Source organism: Telopea speciosissima, chromosome 2 (genome assembly GCF_018873765.1).
Source record: "Telopea speciosissima isolate NSW1024214 ecotype Mountain lineage chromosome 2, Tspe_v1, whole genome shotgun sequence".
Classification (NCBI taxonomy): domain Eukaryota; kingdom Viridiplantae; phylum Streptophyta; class Magnoliopsida; order Proteales; family Proteaceae; genus Telopea; species Telopea speciosissima.
The window spans coordinates 12,384,912-12,405,192 of NC_057917.1; the positions used below are offsets into that span (position 1 = coordinate 12,384,912).

Genomic DNA, 20,281 nt, shown 5'->3' on the forward strand with positions numbered 1-20,281 from the left:
AGTGCTACCTACTAGTAGCCTTCTTTTTGAAGTGTTTTTGGTATTGCTGTTGCTGATATGAGATTGTAAATTACGGTTAATGCCTATTTTGGTCGTTGTTTGGATTTGTTTGACACAATAGTTATTATCTATTGTTGTCGCTAATTATTTGTGCGTTTGTTGCTAATTATTTGCATGCTTGCGTTGGTATTGCTACCTAAATGATGCTTATCTCTCTCTCCGTGCTCATTGCTGTCTACAACTGCTATTCAAAACTGGTGTTGCTTTTAATATCTATTCTTATTGGCCCAAGCTAGAGTCTTCTTTTGATATATGTACTCTAACTTGAGGGGAAATGTTAATTATTGTAAAACGATATAGTTGGTTTTCCCTCCTATCGTGCCTTGGGGTCTTGGGAGTCTTAATGTGTTTAGGAGTTCTCTCTAAGTTAGTCTATTGTTCTCTTGTCAGTCCCCCTTTCTTTCCCATCTCCACTTCTTCTTCATCTCCTTCAGATTCTGGTTAGTATTATCTTTCATTACACGATTATTGGTCATTATTTGGAGATGGGCAATAATATCTTGTTACATTTAAGAGAATCCAGAAAAGCACCGTTTCCCCTTCAAAAAGGTGAAAATACTAACAAGAAGGAGGGTGTTCCTACTCAAAAATTAAAACTGTATTTGGTATACATTCTTAGAATGCATTCTAGGTGGAATTCATTCTCAAATGATAAAAATAACTATTTTTATCATCCGAAAATGCAAAATCAACCTAGAATGCATACCAAACACAGAGTAAGACTATCATATTGCATCTTATCATACAAATATGCACATAGTCAACATTTGTATTTGATGATCATCAAATCAGAACTAAATATTTCATCCAAAAAAAAAACACCAAACATCTTGAACTTCTGCTTATAGTGCAATGCCAACTCTAATACTATGCATAGGTTAAAAACACCAGTATCACACCGAAATTTAGTCACTCCATACCCTGGCATTGCATATAAGAGTGACCATCAAATATCAAATGCCATGAAGTCTACTGGAGACAAGAACCATGACTGAGGAAGCTGCATCTACTGTTTTCAAGGTCAAAACATTTGGTTCTTTGGCAGGCAAACTCCAATAGAGACCCCCTCCAACTTGAAGCACAGCTTTGATGAAATGAATGAAGCCAGATAATTTCAAATACAGATGTACAACACTAGACATGGACCAGACAAGCAGTAGAAGCCAGTCATTACTATTTCAAACAGAGCTTGAGATCAGCTTTTGAGATCGGTGAGCAATAAAAACTAAACAAATAGGTTACTGTAATGCCAAGCTCAACATTGATGAGCATCCAGCTACAAGCAATAAAACAAAAAAGAAACCACCCAAATAAAATTGTTAGATAGGTGAGTGTAGGACTTGTAACCCAAAGCATTTAGGAGAATCTCCCTACAAACTTTAGGAAGAAGAAATTACAAGAGTCATAAGTTTAACAAACAGGGGCAAAAGGGGCCCTCAGACATCCTTCTCAACTAGGAACGACTTCCCAGTTTTATAATGCTATACCACATGAGCATGTGAAATGTGCAACCTTAAATCTTTATAACATCTCAGGAACCACAGCAGGCAGATTTCTCTGGAGCTGCACCAGAACTCTTAGCCGGGTCCGGCTTACTGATTTTGATGGTTTGTGGCTGCACAAAGTAGGAAAGCTCAAAAAAGAGGCATCATTTGACATCTAATCTGGAATTCAAATTGGAATGCTCTGAAGGTAAATAATTACCTCCGATTTTGAGTCAGTTTCAGCAAGTCTTTGCTTTATGTCTCTAGCAATAGAAAAGAAAACCTGCTCCACATTGAAGTTTGTTTTTGCACTCTGCAGAGACGGGGTCAAAACGAGACTCAATGTACTATAGTCCTTATAAGGCCAATATGTAACTTGTACTTACCGTCTCAAAGAACTTGATACCATACTCATCAGCTAGTGCCTGGCCTCGCGATGTTGGCACAGCCTATCAGAAAATTCAACATTAAGTCATGACCACATCTTGAAAATGAATAATATTGGAGCTTTGGAGCTTAGCTTAAGTATTACCCTCTTGCTCTCATCCATATCAGCTTTGTTGCCCACCAATATCTTGTTAACATTATCAGATGCATGCTGCTCGATGTTTCGAATCCAGTTTCTGATGTCTACAGAAGTCTTTTATCAAGGGTCACAAAATATGAAAAGACAACTGGGCTTACTTTTCTCCCCAGCCCCCACTCCCCACCCCTCTTTTCTTTATAAAATACATAAATTTTGAGGAATCCTGTCTTCATATTTCAGCAAGAGAAACCCATAAGAAAAGGAACATTAACGGTGATGAATAAGAAGTGGATACTGTTGAAAGAGGATTCGTCTGTCACATCATAGACAAGCAATATACCCATGGCTCCCCTGTAATAAGCTACCAAAAAAGTGAAAAAATGTAAGGAAACCTAAAATATGATCTTAAGTATATATCAGGTAATAAAAAGAACGTTCCAGTGTATGAAGATACCGCAAAGAATGTAATATAGATGGTGATTCTCTGAGTAAATTTTTGGCCTAAGAGTGGGCCAATTGGATATTGGCTCACACTCTGCTTATGTAACATTTCTATTTTTAGGGAAATTTGCCACTTAACAGCCCAGCCCCAACCAGATAAAACCTTATATGGTCAGTGCCTTCTGCCGCATGGCAGGATGATGTAGCGGTTCCAACCATTGGGGATAGAAAAGGAAACATCTGGACTGACCATGTGTTAAATTCTAGACTCAAATTCAATCAAATACACTCCCATGTATGTTCAGCCATTAATGTAAATAAATACACCCACTTGTAGCCCTCCCATAGATGTGGCTATTCAAAGCTTTATTTTGCCAATTCCACTTGGGCAGAAACATGACAGGAAGGCAGGTTACCTGGGACACCTGTCCACAAAATTTAGGGCTGCATCTGACAAGCCACATAGCAGATTTTGGTCCAACCAAGTAAGCTTATCTGGTTGTACCGACCAGACTTCTTCCATGGGCTCCTCAAATCTCCCTTTGGTGCTACTGTGACAAATGAAGTAATCATCTCTCTTCACAGCTTTAGCTTGATGATCATGAAAAATGATAGTTTAAATGGTGCACTTTTTTTTTTTTTATAATGACAAGGGTAATAATGATGATTTCCACCTCATTACTGTAGATATGATACTTCATTACTCTAATAGAAAGCATGATGCCTTGTTAAAAACCGGCTCACATGCCAAAATTCCCAGACTCCAAGAAGATTCGGGTTTAATTGAACTAGCTAGCCATAGTTTTTAAAACTGGCCAGACTGGTGGCATTCAACCAGACAGAACCGAACCAGCCTCTTTTCGGTCTGGTCCAGGTGTTCAATAATCCGAATCAAACTGAGTGTTTTTCTGAAAACCATCTGGTTTTTGAGAATCGCCTGGTTTGATGTAAATGATTCCTTGAAAAAAATTTAAAGGTATGAGTGCATCTATAAAGAATCAAACCTCAGACCATTTACTCAATCATTGAAGCACTGACCACTATCAAGGTTCTAAATCTTGGTGCCAAGGCCAGTTTCGACCATCCAGGAAAACAAGATTTCCAAGGTTTCAACCAAAACTAGGTCAAAACCTGGTATTTTCTGGGCAAAACTCGACATGTCATGTGCTGTCAAAACTGGTCAAAACTACCAAAACCGGTTGAAACTAGGATGGTCAAAATTGGTTGAAACTTGGTATTTTTCGGTCGAAACTACCGAAATGTGCGAAACCAGTCGAAGCCTGACTTGTACTAAACTTCATCCCGGTTACATGGGAAACCCCGAGTTATTGAACCATGACCACTATACCAATGTGTTGTTGCTTCATGACAGTTTCAGCTATTTTTATTTCTCTACATATATTTTGACTTTTTCAAAATTTTAATTTATTTTTAACTGCTCTGAACCGAAACTGAGCCCTTTTCAATTTCATGCCTGGTCCGCTTTGAGAACAATGTAGCTACCTGTTGTAATTGTACGGAAACGTTCTTGACCGGCTGTATCCCATATTTGCAGTTTGATGCGCTTCCCATCAAGCTCAATGGTTCTAATCTTGAAGTCAATCCTGAAAGAAGCATCCGATTTTCAGCTATCATATGAAATTATGAGATGACCACAAACGATCCTGAAGTCAAAGCTTTTGATTACACACCCTATGGTTGTAATAAAACTAGTAGTAAAAGAATCATCCGAGAAGCGCAATAACAAGCAACTCTTTCCAACCCCTGCGAATGTGGAAAAGTAGTTAGCCACATCAGAGAAGAGATGAACACATAAGGAAAGAGAGTTCAGTACCTTACTGCTATCTTCTAATCCCTTTGCCAGGGAGCCAAGTAAATGGAATATCAGCAAGGATTTCCCAATCAAATGAATATGAATGGTGATTCAAGCGGGAAAAAAAAGTTACAAATATATGCACAACTAAGATAAAATTAGAGTGTAGAATCAGAAACCAATTTTATCTTTAAAGTGAAAAATATGAGGTTAATCTTAGCCAATGGATGTTGCCAAATTCAATACCGAGAAATTGTAAAGGGTCAAAAGCAAATCAATCAGACTGAATTAAAAGTGATTATATGTCTTAAGGCAATTGTAATTCAAAAACCAAGCACATCCAATCAAAGTGAATAGCCATGAAGCTAGAACTCATTAAGCTTGATTAGAAAGATAGAAGACACAGAAGGTAACATTTATATCGAAGTATCACTCCTGTTCACAGTTAAACGGGACTCGGCTTGAAGAAAAATACTTTCCTCATACTGGTGTTATAAATTTGAATAAACACTTCCTCCTCTCATGTTGCACATCCTCTCAGCTATGTATTTCTCACATAACTGGAAAGACTCCGTAAAACCACAGATGTATGTTCTATTTACAATACTTAAAATTAGAATTAAAATAAAACACATTATGGCAACCTTTATCAAAGAACTATAAGGCAACTCCCAGCAACCCCAAATCCACAATTACAAAAGGAAGATACTGAGAAAGCATGGGAGGATGAGAGAGCTATGTTCATCCACTTCTCAAAGGATGGTTAAAACACACAGGGTCATACCTCCCAATTCTCGTTGGTTGATTTTTAACCCTAACTATAACAATTTTTCCCCTTCATTCATCTCACTAAACAAAGCTTATCTTTCTTTCCATGCCATTGGTACATTACAAATCATATTTGTCATGATGCCAAGGCAAGCAAAGGCAATGGCCAGCCGCCTTGACAGCCAGGTAACAACTAGATAAGTCTTATAGCCATTATTTTCAGCTGTCTTTTTTTTTTTTTTGTGTGTGTGTGTGTGTGTGTGTGTGTGTGTGTAAGGGGGGTAGAAACAAGAACTGGTTAAGTTTATAACGTGTGGAAAGCCCAAGATAGGGTTCATATCAACGAGAAGGAAGAAACAATACTCCCCGACAACTTGCAACTTGCAGTGTGCTCACTTTAGTTGCAAGGGGCTAGGGTATCAATACCAGACTTGGGTGTTCTCAAGTATTTCCTTGGTATTGAAGTATTGCGAAGCAAGAAATGTGTTAGCTTCTCTCAAAGGAAATATGTTCTTGACCTTTTGACTGACACCAGAATGCTTGCTTCCAAACCTGCAAATACTCCCATGGATCCACATCAAAAGCTTGGATCCGTTAACAGTGAGGATTTTTCCGATGTTCATCGGTATAGATTAGTTGGGAAACTCATTTATCTTATTGTCACTCGCCCAAATATATATCCTTAGCCGTTGGAGTTATTAGAGTCAGTTCATGCAACATCCAAGGAAAATTCATCGGGATGCTACCTAGTCGTGTGTTGCGATACCTAAAAAGTGCTCCTGGTAAGGGTCTTAACCGACATGCTAATCTGAATGGGTTTTCTGATGCTGATTGGGCTGGTACTGATAATGATAGACGTTCCACTACTGGTTATTGTACTTTTGCGGGTGGTAATCTGGTCACCTGGAAAAGCAAGAACCAAACTATTGTTGCTCGATCGAGCGTTGAGGGGTAAAATCATTGCTCCAAGAGTTGGGATTTTCTATAACTCAACCTATGAAGATGTTTTGTGATAATCAAGCCACTATCTCAGTGTTTCATGAGAGGACTAAGCACATTGAGGTTGTTTGTCACTTTGTTCGTGATGCTATTATGAAGAAGTTGATTTCGACTCCCTTTATCTCTACTATCATTCAACTTGGTAACATGTTACTAAGCCACTGTTTGGACCTGCCTTTCAGAGGGGTTGTTCCAAGCTGGGTTTAGGTGATTTGTACGCTCCAGCTTAAGAGGGAGTGTTGAAGTATATCGAGCATATAGAGAAGAGGGGAATCTCGATCAGAATATTGAGATTTCCTCCTCCTATGTGTCTCTCCTATTTTAGTTAGGATTGTCTAATCCTAGTTTGTTTATGATAGTTCTATTGTAACTAGCAGTGTTTCTATTTTAATTTGTATTTTTCAGGTTGTAACCAGGATTCCTAACTTAGTTAGGAATTCCTCTTTCTGGTTGTAATCTAATCTATATAAATAAAGGCATGTTGAGGGGGACAGTTAAGTTTGATCACTCTTGACTGCTCTCCTCTCTTCTCCCCACTTCTCTTCTTTTCTTCTCTCGGTTCTGGTTCTCTTTATTTAATTTTGTTACAAGAAGTATACATTTCTTTTTTCAAAAGTGTTTTTTCTAATCAGGGATGGGAGATCGCAAGCATTTGTTCCATCCTGGACAGCATCCTAACCACTGTAAAAGGGAGATGGTTGGGCTGACTGCCAGGCATTGTTTCCTTATTATTCTTCATTAATAAATTTTTTATCCACCAGAAGAAAAGCAGGTGTGGGATGACAAGTGAATATCTTTTTCCATTTAAAAAAAAGGCTTTATAATTTCTTTCAACAGAAGTAGTATTCCACATTTTGAGTCATTAATGCGTTCTTGCTCTTATCTTTGTCTTATCTGCTGCAGCCCCCCAAAGAGAGAGAGAGAGAGAGAGAGAGAGAGAGAGAGAGGTTGCCAATTGCATCTAAACATATCCACTGAAAACAATTTCCACTATTGAAAAAAAAAAACAAAAAAAGCCATTTGTGTCGCTCGATCCATCCTGAGAACATAGTAATGCAAGAAATTTTTGAGGGAGGGAAAGGGAGCAAGAATTCCTACCGTATTCCAGATTGGATGATTGTTCAAATGAAGATACTACGGGTAATTTTCCTCATTTTTTAGTAAGTCAATAGGATGGTTTACTTCAAATTATTTTAAGTAGCTGGAGGAATGAAATCATTAGCAGAACTTATGACCACAGGATTGTATTCCCAACCCTGAGAACCAAATTCATTCGGGGTGGCAACAGGAAGGGTCAGGCATGGAATAAGCCTTACCCATACCCTCATTCAAAAATAGAGGTCTTACCCTTACCCGTCAAATGCCAAAAAGCCTTTTCAAGGTTCTTCAAGTTTCTCTAAGACAACTGGCAACCCTCCTCGTCAATTTGAGAACAACAAGGATAAGGGCATTTTAGGTGCAGCACCCAAAAAGAATGGTCAACAACAATGTGTAAAGTGTCAAGGATTTGGCCATTATGTCAAAGACTGCCTCAACAGGAATCTTTACGTTGGGAACCAGAATTTTGAAGAGGAAGACCAGAGTGAAAACCAAGATGAGAGTCAGGATGATGAGTTTGAGGATCACAATCCAAATGAGATCATTTCTTATGAAGAACAAGAGGAGAGCAATACCTCCCGATTAGGTGTTTGTTCGATGCATAGTCTCGCAACCCAAAAGCTGATTGGCAGCGAACCAATATTTTCATCACTTACACCTGTCATCAGGGTAAGAATTGCCGTGTCGCTATTGACAGTGGAAGTTGCATGAATGTGGTTTCTCAAAGTGCTGTGGCTAGAATGGGACTCAAACCTCAAGCCCATCCAAAGCCATACAAAGTCGCTTGGGTAGATCAATCTACTATTCCTGTCACTCTTAGGTGTTTAGTCCCTTTGCATTTTGCGGGCTATGAGGAGAGAGTTTGGTGCGATGTCCTAGAGATGGACGTTGCCCACATAATTTTAGGGAGACCTTGGTTGTATGACCGAGATGTCACAAACTATGGGAAGTCTAACACTTGTGTCTTTGAATTTAAAGGGAAAAAGATTAGACTGACACCTAGTGCACCCAAGGAAATAAAGGTCCCCGAACACAAGGGTAGTACCTCCAAGCAAGCTCCAAAGAAAAAACTCAACATTCTAAATCAACAGCAGTTTGAGAGTGAGTGTAAAGAGTTGGGGGTTATCTACGCTCTAGTTCCCAAGCCAAGTAAAGCTGAATCGTCAAGCAAATTTACTGAGGCTCCTAGAGAAATGCAACCCTTGTTGAAGGAATTTGAACAACTATTCCCTGAGGAGTTACCAGATGAGCTACCACCAATGCATGAAATCCAACACGCAATCGATCTAGTTCCTGGCTCATCTTTGCCAAATCTGCCCCACTATCATATGAACCCTAAAGAACATCTCGAGCTCAAACGGCAAGTGGATGAGCTTCTTCAAAAGGGATTCATAAAGGATAGTCTAAGTCCGTGTGCAGTACCTGCTTTACTCACACCCAAGAAGGATGGCACTTGGAGAATGTGCATTGACAGTAGAGCCATCAATAAGATCACTGTCAAGTATAGGTTTCCTATACCAAGACTTGATGACATGTTGGATATGATGGCGGGGTCGTCCATCTTTTCAAAAATTGACCTCAAGAGCGGGTACCACCAAATTCGGATTAGACCCAGGGATGAGTGGAAGACAGCCTTCAAGACGAAGGATGGACTTTTTGAATGGTTAGTTATGCCCTTTGGCTTATCCAATGCACCGAGCACTTTCATGAGGATTATGAATCAAGTGCTTCAACCATTCATTGGCAAGTTCTTAGTGGTTTACTTTGATGACATCCTCATCTATAGTAACACCACGTCTTCCCACTTGGATCAATTACAACAAGTTTTTAAGGTGCTACTGAAGGCTAAACGTTATGTCAATCTCAAGAAATGCACCTTCATGAGTAATCAAGTTATCTTCTTAGGATTTGTTGTGTCAGCTCAAGGAGTAGCTGTTGATCCTGAGAAAATCAGACCAATTGTTGAATGGCCCGAGCCTACCAATGTTCACGCGGTGCGAAGCTTTCACGGCTTAGCCACCTTCTACAGAAGGTTCATTTATCGTTTTAGTTCCATCATGTCTCCTGTCACAGATTGCATGAAAAGGAAGGAGTTCCAATGGACTAAAAACGCTGCCAAGGCCTTTATGGAGATAAAGAAATTGATGACGAAAGCACCAAACTTATGTCTCCCAAATTTCTCCAAAGTTTTTGAAGTCAATTGTGACGCTTCTGGTGTCGAAATAGGTGGTGTCTTAGGACAAGACGGGCACCCAGTTGCTTATTTCAATGAAAAGCTAAATGAGGCCAGGCAACGTTATTCCACATATGACAAAGAATTCTATGCGGTTGTGCAATCCCTGCGCTATTGGCGACATTATCTGCTACCGCAAGAGTTCATGTTGTTTTCAGATCACCAGGCCCTGAAATACTTAAGTGCCCAGAAAAAGCTCAATCAAAGGCGCGCTAAGTGGGTCGAATTTCTTCAAGAGTACACCTTTGTACTCAAGCATAGACCTGGTGTTGAGAACACTGCAACAGATGCGTTGAGTCGAGTCAATATCTTGTTCAAGCACATGAGTGCTAGGCACCGAACTAATGTTTTGCTCCAAAAATTGAGCATTGAGGTAGTAGGGTTTGAGCGAATCAAGGACCAATATCCCACTTGTCCTGATTTTAGTGAGATTTTCACTTCAGTGAATCAAGATCCTCCTATTGCTCGTTCGAATTTCCTGCTAAAGGATGGGTTTCTGTTTAAAAGTGACAAACTATGCATTCCCAGGACATCACTTCGGGATTATCTGATTTGGGAATTGCATGCTGGAGGAGTCACTGGACATTTTGGTCGAGACAAGACCACCACTCTTGTTGAAGATAGGTTCTTTTGGCCCGGTTTGAAAAGGGATGTTTCTCGAATTGTGAGTCAGTGTCACACATGCCAGTCTGCCAAGCAACAAAAGAAGAACACTGGCTTGTACACTCCCCTTCCTGTGCCACATGCTCCATGGCAAGACCTTAGCATGGACTTTGTGCTTGGTCTTCCCAAAACTTCAAAGGGACATGACTCTATCTTTGTGGTTGTGGATAGGTTTTCAAAAATGGCACATTTCATCCCATGTTCAAAAACTGCTGATGCATCCAATGTGGCCAAACTTTTTTTCAATGAGGTTGTCAAGTATCATGGTCTGCCTTTAACCATAGTGTCTGATAGGGATGTCAAATTCACAAGCCACTTTTGGCGAACCTTATGGCGGATGATGGGTACTAAACTCCGTTTCTCCACTGCGTTCCATCCCCAGACTGATGGTCAAACTGAAGTCATCAATCGGAGTCTCGGAAATTTGTTACGTTGTTTGGTTGGAGAGTATCTTAAGAGTAGGGACAGAATCCTCACCCAAGCAGAGCTTGCTTTCAATAGCTCTAAGAATAGGACTACTGGTATGTCTCCTTTTGAGGTCTGCCTAGGTTACCAACCCAGGGCACCCATTGACCTTATCCCAGCCATGTCTAGCTCTAGAACCTCCCCATCAGCCGAGTCTTTTGCACAGCATATTCATGACTTACATGCAGGTATAAGGCAGCGAATTGCATTGAGTAATGACCAATACAAGCCTAGGGTTGATGTGCGTTGACGACTACAAATATTTGAGGAAGGTGATATGGTGATGGTGAGAATCAAGCCACAAAGATTCTCCAAAGGAAAAGCGAGCAAATTGCATGCTCGTAGTACAGGTCCATTCAAAATTCTCAAAAGGGTAAGTGCTAATGCTTATGTCTTGGAATTACCTTCTGATATGGGAATCAGTAACATCTTCAATGTTGAAGATCTTGCCCCTTACCACAGCAACCCTACTGATGCTCCTTTCTACCCCGATGACCTTGAGGACTTTCTATTTATTGTTGATGACACTCCAGTCCCTGCCCCTCCACTTCCACCCACCCCTTTGCCTCCTGTGCCTGAAACTGTTAAAGGAACAGAAGAAGTAGAGGATATCCTTGATGAAAGGATTGTTTCTTCACGTGACGGAGGAACCCGAGAGTTCTTAGTTAAGTGGCGTAATCGCCCGGAGATTGATTGCACTTGGATTCCTATCGAGGAGTTTTGACAGCTCAACCCCGACATGCTTGAGCGCTAATTGAGTCTTTATTCACCAGAGATGAACTCTTCAAAGCCCGGGAGAGTTGATGGGGACATCAGTCCCATTCCTAAAGACTTTCGAAGAGTTTACCAACCAAGACTGCGAAGACAACTTCAGCTTGGATCAGGCTCACTTTGGTTGGACGGAGATTTCTTTCGTAATGGATTGTGGCGCTAATCTGGAGTACTTTTGCTGGCATAAGTAATTTTTAATCTTTTATTGTGATTTGGGTCATATGTAATTTTGGTTCAGCTTGGTTCGGTTTGGTTCAGTTGGTTTGGTTCAGTTTTGGTTCCATTTGTAATTCTGGTCTAGGCCCAGGCCCTCTTGGATCAGCCCCTTTAGTTGACTAGGAGGACTTATTGGAACTTGTGCTCCCTTAGGAAACAGCTTAGCTGGTGTGCTTCCCTATGTATTGGTCTTCCCAAGGGGGAGATCAATAATTTTCTATCGTTTTGTTTTCTTTACTTAAGCTATGTACAGGCCATTCGGCCAGAAGTTGTTAAATGTTAAGAAATGAAATGAAAGAAGCTATTGGCTCTTGGGTCTCCTTCTCCTCCCTTGCGTGGAGCATCTTCTCCCCTCAACCCCCCAAATGGATTTTCTTCTTCTTCTTCTCTCCTTCTCTGTTACAGCAGCACAGCAGGTAAGTGGTTAATTAATTTGTTTCCCTTCTTCCCCACTCCCTCTTTCTTTCCCCCCCCCCAATCAAACCTGCCTTGTTCTTCTTCTTTTTTCTGTTTGTTACAACATCTGCTCTACCCATTCCCCCCTACCTGAATGCATGCTCATCACTACCCTTCCCCTCCTTGTCATATTTACTAATTAAGAATCTGGAACCCTTTTATTTTCTGACCTGATATGCACTTATACTGCTGTTAGTTTTGGTGCATCTTCTTCATGCTTCCTTATGTCTTATTCTCTATTGGAATGCATGCCTAGGACTAGTACAACATGAATTTTTTTTAGGGTATTGAAAGGTCTCTACACTTGATTTGGTAATTTATGTATTGTTTCCCCTTCCCCATTTTACCTATCAAATGTTTGAGGAAATGATGCTATGAGTTCTATTCTGTATTGTTCATTATTGCATAGACTTTTCAATGTTTTATTAATGCATATGAGTCTGCATATGCTGCTGCTACCCATTTCTGTTGCCTGCTGTCCTATGAGTTTTAACCCATTAGTCATCCTAAGTAGCAACCCATGTAGGAGCCCTAGTTTTTAGGTATCCCCCTGCATCACTTACCCTACAAGGTACGCGTAAGGGAAATGCCTTACTCTCACCCTACAAGGGACGGGTAAATTTTTCCATTAACCGGCAAAGCGTACAAATATTTAGTTTAACTAAATATTCAATAAAATATTGAACGACTCATCTTGTTTAACTAATAAACAGCAACCTAAACATACTATGGGTTTAGGTACTAGGTCTTGTCGAAGGAGAGCTTTCTTCACATATATTCCAATAGGTACTTGTTCTTCAACTCGTGCTTCATCTCTTCCCAAGTCCTAGGTTTACATCTTCTAGCTCTAAGTCTCTCTTCATGGGATTTCCACCATTGTTTAGCATAACCAGTCCATCAGAAGTAAACAAACCTAAGATTCTGCCCCTCTGTTGGGTTGTACCAATCAAAATATTCCTCTAGAGAATCCAACCAATCAAGGAATAGGAATGGAGCCGTTCGTCCAGCAAAGTAAGGAACTTCTGGCTTCATCTTCCTTGTATTAACATCAACCCTAGGAGGTGATAGACTCTGATACCAAATAATGTAAGACTAGAACCAGAATAGGATGGGAACTCAAATAAGGGAACAATTTCCTTGGTTGAAGTAACAAATAAAAACCCACAAACTTGTAACCTGTTGAAGCAGCAATTATTTTAATGTGGTAATCTTCAAGAAATAATGTGACAATCAATTGAAAGAAACCCCAGCAGCTTGTAGCACTCTTGAGATTGATTTGAACAAAATTAGGGTTTGGATTCAAGAACCGATGGAAGTGGATGGGGGAATGGAATGGGCATCTCACCCTAGGCTTCTTACCTATCCTATCTCAGGATTTCAACATTGCATAAGCAACTTTTCTACTCATTCAAATTCGTGTACAATGCTAGCCGCCCTTACAAACTTATATAGAAGACTCAAAAATAAACTTAGACACTAAAAAAGAAAGGCCTAACTCAATCCTCAACAAATAAGGTATCCTAAATTGACTAGGAAAGTCAAATAATAAAGAAAACAGACTCAAAATAGGACTCTAACTAAACTAAAGACGTATCCAGTGCACGAGGCTCCCGCCACTGCAGGGTCTGGGGAGGGTCATAACGTATGCAGCCTTACCCTGTTTTTGCAGAGAGGCTGTTTCAAGAGGACTCTAACTAAACTAATGAAGCAAATTCCGTTTTCCTATCATTAAATTGGTCAATTACAAAGTAAACCCACGGGATCAAAGTCCCAATACATATATAACCCAACCCAAAGCTTATTTTCAATAAAATAAACCCTTTAAGGGACTTATCTACATCAAAGGGGCAATTAAAAGAAGGTTACAACTTATTAGTTCACCACTTTGGTGACAACATTCAGATTTGTGGTTGAACCGGCTTGACCTTCTGACCATCCACACCGAGATGAATCGGGTCCAATTGGTTTTTGGGCCTAGTAGGATTTTAGGAATATATTTTGTTTGGGAGGATAATATCTTCTACTTTATTCTGTTTATTTTTTAAAGTTTGATACGTAGGAAGAGTTTCGGATATTTTAGAGTTGTTTTTGGTTAGGAATCTTAGTAGAGTTGTTTCCTTATTGGAGATTTTTCCCTTTTTATTTATTAATTTATATGATAGTAAACCAAGGATTTAGACACATTGAAGAAATTGGAATTGTGAGTTGTTTGGTTGAGCCTGTGTGGCTGTGCATGTGCGAACTTCCTCCCCCCCCCCCCCTTCCTTATCCTGACACTGTTTTATTTTTCTATTCCTGCAACTAACGATATTGGCCTGAACACCCTGATTACTCACCCTTTGAGCTTGAGATTTGGGTCGAAGGAATTCTATCTTTGGGCAACCAAACCCCTAGAATCTCTTCCCATACTACATGTTCTTTTGTAAGAATCAGTCAAAACAGGGAGCTGATTTACCCTTTACCGCTGGACCTGAATTGCAGAAGTTTTACTTCTTCTTTTGATTTCTGTTTTGAATACCTATCAATTGGAGACTGTAGACCATTGAGTAATCGAAACCCCACCCTCCCCCCCCTTTGAGTTTCAGCCCGATTGAAGGTCCCATTGTTGAGTTCTCTTACCTTGTCAGACTAGTTCTTCCGCCTTCTTTCTGCCGACGCGAGGTTGAACACAACCTCATGGTTGTGCTTCTAATCCCTTTATATATTTGTTTTCATTAATCTATTTTGTCCATCGTTTATAAACCCTTCCAAGTCTGTCCCTCCTCAATAAATAGTAATTCCCTTTGTGTCCCCTCTTCATTTACAAACCAAGTAACCCCTCCAGTATCCTGGTTATTTACAATTCTGCCATCAGCCCCCCCCTTACTACCTTCGGTATAGTTTTGCCATTCATTTCAATTGTTGAGTCAGGTGTTACTTGTGTGGGTCCATAAGCAAACCCTACAAATATATATATATATATATATATATATATTTATGCCACCCCTAGAATTCATTTGAAAGCGGTTGACTGATCAACAGACTGCTTGGTCCAAATGGTTGCATTGTTCGGACCACTCAAAATGAATGGTCAAGCAATAAAATTGCATACACCAAAAACCACATTTTTTGTGAACAATAAGCAGCAAATGACATTCAAACTTGTGACCTCCAAAATATAATAACATTCAAATCACCATGCCAAGTATCGTGCACGCAACCACACACACACACAAGAGTATACTTGTAGCACCTTACCGCTGGGAGTCAGACTAGTCAAACCATTGGACTGGAGAGTCAAACCATTTTCCAGGAAGATTTGACATCCACTCTAGATCTAAAAACATTGAACAAAAGGAAAAGGATGGGTTTTTGGGTAAGCAAATTTTCTATGGAATTGATTAGAGAACAAGAAGCCCAGAGCAAGGAATGAGAAAAATATTGTACTTGCACCATAACGAGTGGGAAATATAATGGAATGTTTCAAGAAAGAGGGACGGGAAGAGGGCATAGACCAAAGGTTCGAACCTGATCTGAGTAGTGTATTCCTTTTGATGGGTAGAGGTAAGAGTAAGTGATGCAGATAAGTCACATAATGGGCTTATTTCGTTGGAAATAAGCCTTGGATGGGGTTATGTATGTGTTGGGCCTTTGATCCCATGTGTTTTCATTGTACTGGGCCATTTTAATGGACCTAAAATATGGGTAGAAGGTAGGCATACGGGATTAGGTTTAGTTAGTTAGCTATTTAAGTTTTCCTATTAGTATTATGATTCCTTTTTCAACTATGTTTTGTAATTAGCAATAGGATTTGATTTTCCTAGTCAGATTAGGATTCTTATTTCATTTTCTATATATAACTTGTAAGAGCCAAGGCTCATAGACGATTTAGATGAATGAAAGTTTGAAATTTTCTTCAATGGAATGTTGTGCGATTCAGTAGGGAGTGAGATACCTTGGAAGGCAGTGAGATTCTGTACCTTGTTGGTGGGAAGACATGGTTATCCTTCTCTCTCTTCTCTTACTCTGTTTTCTCCTTCTCAAGTAAGTACTGTTAGCATCTGTTCTTTGTGTGTTTGCTGGAATTCAATTTAACCTGAGATTGTGAGGGATTTTCATCTCTGTGAATACTGTTTACATGCTGTTCGTGCTGAGAATCAAATCACAGCAAGAACCATCTCCGTTTGACCTGTCAGATACCTTGTTTTTTAGCCTCTTTTGCTGAAAACGAGATTCCCTGTAGTGAGGAATCTGTCATCATCTGTCCATCAGATTCCCTCTATCTTTTAGGGCATTCAAGGCCTCCATAAGACAGTCCTTCAACCTAGGTTAATTGCTGATCTGATTCTCAGATCCGATTTAATTTAAACTCTCCTGATTTCTGTCCTATGTTCTATTTCACACCTGAATTTTTGAAATTAGTTTTGATCCCATCATCTGATTTCTGTAATACCTTGGGGTTTGGATTAGATTGTTGAAATAGAGAATCAACCCAAGTTCCATTCAATTTTGTTGGTTGGTTGAATTTAATTTTAGTTTTACTGTTTCTGGGATCTCCCCCTTTGAGATCATTGTTTCCTAAATTACTCCTAAACCACTAATCGGATCATTCCCATCTTATGAAGGGCTCTTCCTATTAACTATTGTTTCATAGAGGTTGGTGTTATTCTGAGAAGTTTGAGTTTTCAATCAATTTTAGTGTTTCTGAGTGGGGTTTTCATTTGGGAGCCTATCCGGGAGGGTTTTAGAGTTCTTCTTACCCAACCCCCACCATCAGTAAGGGTGGCAAAACTTCAGTTTTAGTCAGACAATGAGTTGGTATTCTTACCTACCCTCCATTCATACCTCCTCCGATTGCAGTCAACTGTTTTACTCAATGCCCAAGTCACCCAAATAAATAGGATGGGGAGAGCAGATCCCCCGGATCATAGCTCTCAGAGCCCTGAGAAACCAATAAGGTCTCGATAAACATGAACAGAGAAGCTAGCTGATGAGTACATTTTACGTCTCCTCCCTCCCCCCCCCCCCCCCAAGGAACCACCCTTCATCCTCCTCATATTATGTTCCAACAAGTCAGAAGTCACAATCAAAAATCTATTCTATGTCAGCATTTCCACTTACATAAGCAATTCAACTCCTAATTCTTGACTTAATACATCATTTTCCTCCAACATCCACCCAAGATGTCTTCCACGAACAAAAAGTTCCTTGGCTGTGCAAGAACAACTCCAGATAATTCTCTAAGCCTCGAGACAAGTATCTTAGAACTCATCACACTAATGGAATTGAAAATCTGTAATCTTCACAGGACCCTTAAGGTTCTTTACCTTTTTCTCATGTATTAGCATTTCAATAAAATAATTGGTATATGAAGAGAAAAAACTCTACTTTGATTGGCTGTCCATTGAGCATGTTAACAAACTACACTAGCTCAATGATATTTTTGCAGGAATAACAGATTTCTTCACAGTATCTCCATACCTCACTTACAAGATGCATCTTAAAGCCTCCATTGCAATTATCAACGGAAATGTTATAAGCTGTTTGCCTAGATGCAGCCATAAAAGAATCCCCATGGTAACATAGACCCCTATCAGGTAGCAGCATGCGCCAAAATACCCGAGTGTGACACACAAGTATCACATCCAAGTAAAGTAAAGACAGATTCAAGGAAATTTTCTCATAATAATTAGTTGGAATAAGTTAGCAGCTGGAAGCAAAAAACTTTCAACGCAGATAATGGATTCACTTGTGTGGGCTTGATTCTATAGTTTAGGCCCTAACTAAATAAAGTAGCTCAGAATCCACCGTCCTCAATGTGACATGGACCAATAGGATTCTCAAGTGCAATACAAACAACCTTTTCTCCAAAAGGTAAATATCTATGTCGGATCCAGCAAGCGTAACAATATGACCAGGAAACAGTTAAGGTTGTATCCTATAATTAAGAGTCACAAATAATGCTGTATATTCAAGAGCTCCCAATAACAGTAAGGAAACGATATCCCAATTTGTATGTAAGTTCAAACAGTTAGATCAGAATCCCATATAATTTAGAAGATCCGAGACGAGAAAACAGGCAAAAAAAAATTTGAACAAAAGAATATCCTGAAATCAAATATTCAAATGATAGAAGGATCATCATTGGAAGAAACAAGAGGCAGAAAACCCTAACATCTCCAATCGAAGGCATCAACAATAGAAATTAGAAGATGGATTAGATGTAAAAAAAAGAAACTGAAGGAACTTACCACTATCTCCAATTAGCAGAAGCTTTATAAGGTAATCGTAATCAGCGCGAGCTCGTGCCGGAGGGGCAGCCATTGCTTCCGGTTTTACTTTTCTTCGAGATCTCTGGATATTCTATCTGCTTCGCTCTTCGGATCGGACTGCAAATGGCGCCTCACTCTTCGACCGAGAGGCTGGCAAAAAGTAACCTGAGAAGCAAACCAACACAGATCAAAGCACTGTCTCTCCCTCTGTGTCTCTCTCTCTCTCCTCCACTTCGATCTAACCGAGGTTCTAAGTTTTAACTCAACATCTAACCGGAGTTAATTAATCCTACGAAGGTGCGCACCTCCTTCCTACTCCTCCGCTGCCATGTAATCAACAAATTCACTTTTATTTGAGTGTTGATTGGACTTCTACTCTTTCAAGTCCTTGGCTGAGCCATCGAGATGCAAATGAGGCTATTCCGGTCTGACCCGGTTCAATTCAATCTTGATTCATCTTGATTGCCAACTCAGTTTAAAACTGAAAACGGGAGAGAAGACAACCTGAAGAAATTAAGAAACAAGCCTGCAAAACAAAACAATGTAAGAAATTGTTTTTTTACTTTGGTGGAAAATGATAATAAGTAAAGCAAGAGATCTGAATGATACTCTAACAAAGACGGGGAAGAACTTGAAAGTTACTGGCATAACTTGGTTAGCTAGTTGTTTAATAAAAAGGAGAAAGAACATTTTCTAGTCGCACACTATTTAGTCGCATGCGGTGTGCAGTCCCTGCACCCAGACACATGGATGTGCGAAATGATTGTTTTGTCCCTACGGAAATACGAAATGCTTGAGGGTACGGTGGGCATTTCATGTGACCCTGTGTCTGAGCACAAGGACAACGCACTGCATGCAACCAGGTAGCGTTCTCTTTCCCTTAATAAAGTTACGAGTAAAAGAAAAATCTTTAATGGAGAAATTTCTTTGTAGTATTGAACTATTGATTTATAAAAATAAAGGGGATATTGAAAATTGTAACAATTACAGAAGAACAAAACTTATGAATCGTACTGTAGGGGAGAGAGTACTAGCTAGGAAATATAAATAAGGAATGAACAAGTTAGTGCTACTTTAGGAGTAGCTCTGCTACATAATAAGTTATGAAAAAATCATTTGAGGTTGCATGGATATATACAACAAAGGCCTTTAAATGCTCCAATACGGATGAGCGGTTTGATTCAAATCAAAAGAGCTAAAAGATCCAAAGATATGCTTAAATTGACTCTAAGAAAAATGATGAGAAAAGACATGCATAACTTAAGACTACTAACAAGTATGGCTTTGAATATAATTGATTAAAGAAAATGGATCTGTGAAGCCAACCCCATTTATTTGGGATAAGTCTCACTTGAGTAATTGAAACTCACCCAAGTTAAGAAACTAATATTTCAGATTATCTATTTGGTTTTATACTATAAAGATCAATTACAAAAGTTATTTATTTGCTTATGAAACTAATGTAAATATTTAAAGAATATAGGAAGGATATTTGTATGGTCTTCATTGACCTAGAAAAAACTTATGATAAAGCCTTTAGAGAGTTAATTTAGCAAGTGTTAGAGAAGAAATGTTGAGAGTAATTATATAGACATAGTTAAGATAGATAAATATATACTGATAATGATACAATGACTAGCATAAGAACTATGTGGGGGCAAAGTAGTGAATTACCAATTATAATTGAATTACACCAAGAATCAACTTTAGACCCATGGTTGTTTGTGCCAATCTTAGATGAGTTGTATAGAGACTTTCAAGATCAGATTCCTTGGTATATGTTTTTTGCTGATAAAATTGTTTCGGTGGATAAATAAAAAAACAGGAATAAATGCCAAGTTGGAATTGTGGGGATCAATCTTGAAATCAAAAGGTTTTAAGATAAGTAGAACAAAATTAGAGTATATGGTGAGTAACTTTAATATCAATATGGTTGAAAGTAAGTGGTGAAAAATGATGATAGGTACAACAAAGTAAAAATTTTAGGTACGTAGATTAAACTATAAATAAATTAATAAAGAAATAAAGGATGATGTT

The 20,281-nt window shown here is 39.2% G+C and overlaps 1 protein-coding gene across 1 annotated transcript; it reads right to left on the minus strand.

Moving 5' to 3' along the window:
• Positions 1–1,230: 1,230 nt before the first annotated feature.
• On the minus strand, positions 1,231–18,457 carry LOC122651840 (ras-related protein RABE1c-like). Its single transcript, XM_043845393.1, has 8 exons — positions 18,224–18,457; positions 4,203–4,275; positions 4,015–4,115; positions 2,366–2,431; positions 2,077–2,174; positions 1,931–1,993; positions 1,765–1,857; positions 1,231–1,675 (listed from the first exon to the last, which is right to left on the minus strand). Exons 1-8 carry the CDS (start codon positions 18,294–18,296, stop codon positions 1,592–1,594), a joined length of 651 nt encoding a protein of 216 aa, XP_043701328.1. The 5' UTR covers positions 18,297–18,457; the 3' UTR covers positions 1,231–1,591.
• Positions 18,458–20,281: the final 1,824 nt, after the last annotated feature.

Bases quoted from the DNA above. Each gene is read 5' to 3' on its own strand.
- LOC122651840 (XM_043845393.1), bottom strand. From the start codon at position 18,296: ATGGCTGCCCCTCCGGCACGAGCTCGCGCTGATTACGATTACCTTATA. The intron at 4,276-18,223 runs GTAAGTTCCTTC...CCACATTCGCAG, and splicing joins TCTGCTAATTGGAGATAGTG to GGGTTGGAAAGAGTTGCTTG. The intron at 1,676-1,764 runs GTAATTATTTAC...TACTTTGTGCAG, and splicing joins AAACTGACTCAAAATCGGAG to CCACAAACCATCAAAATCAG.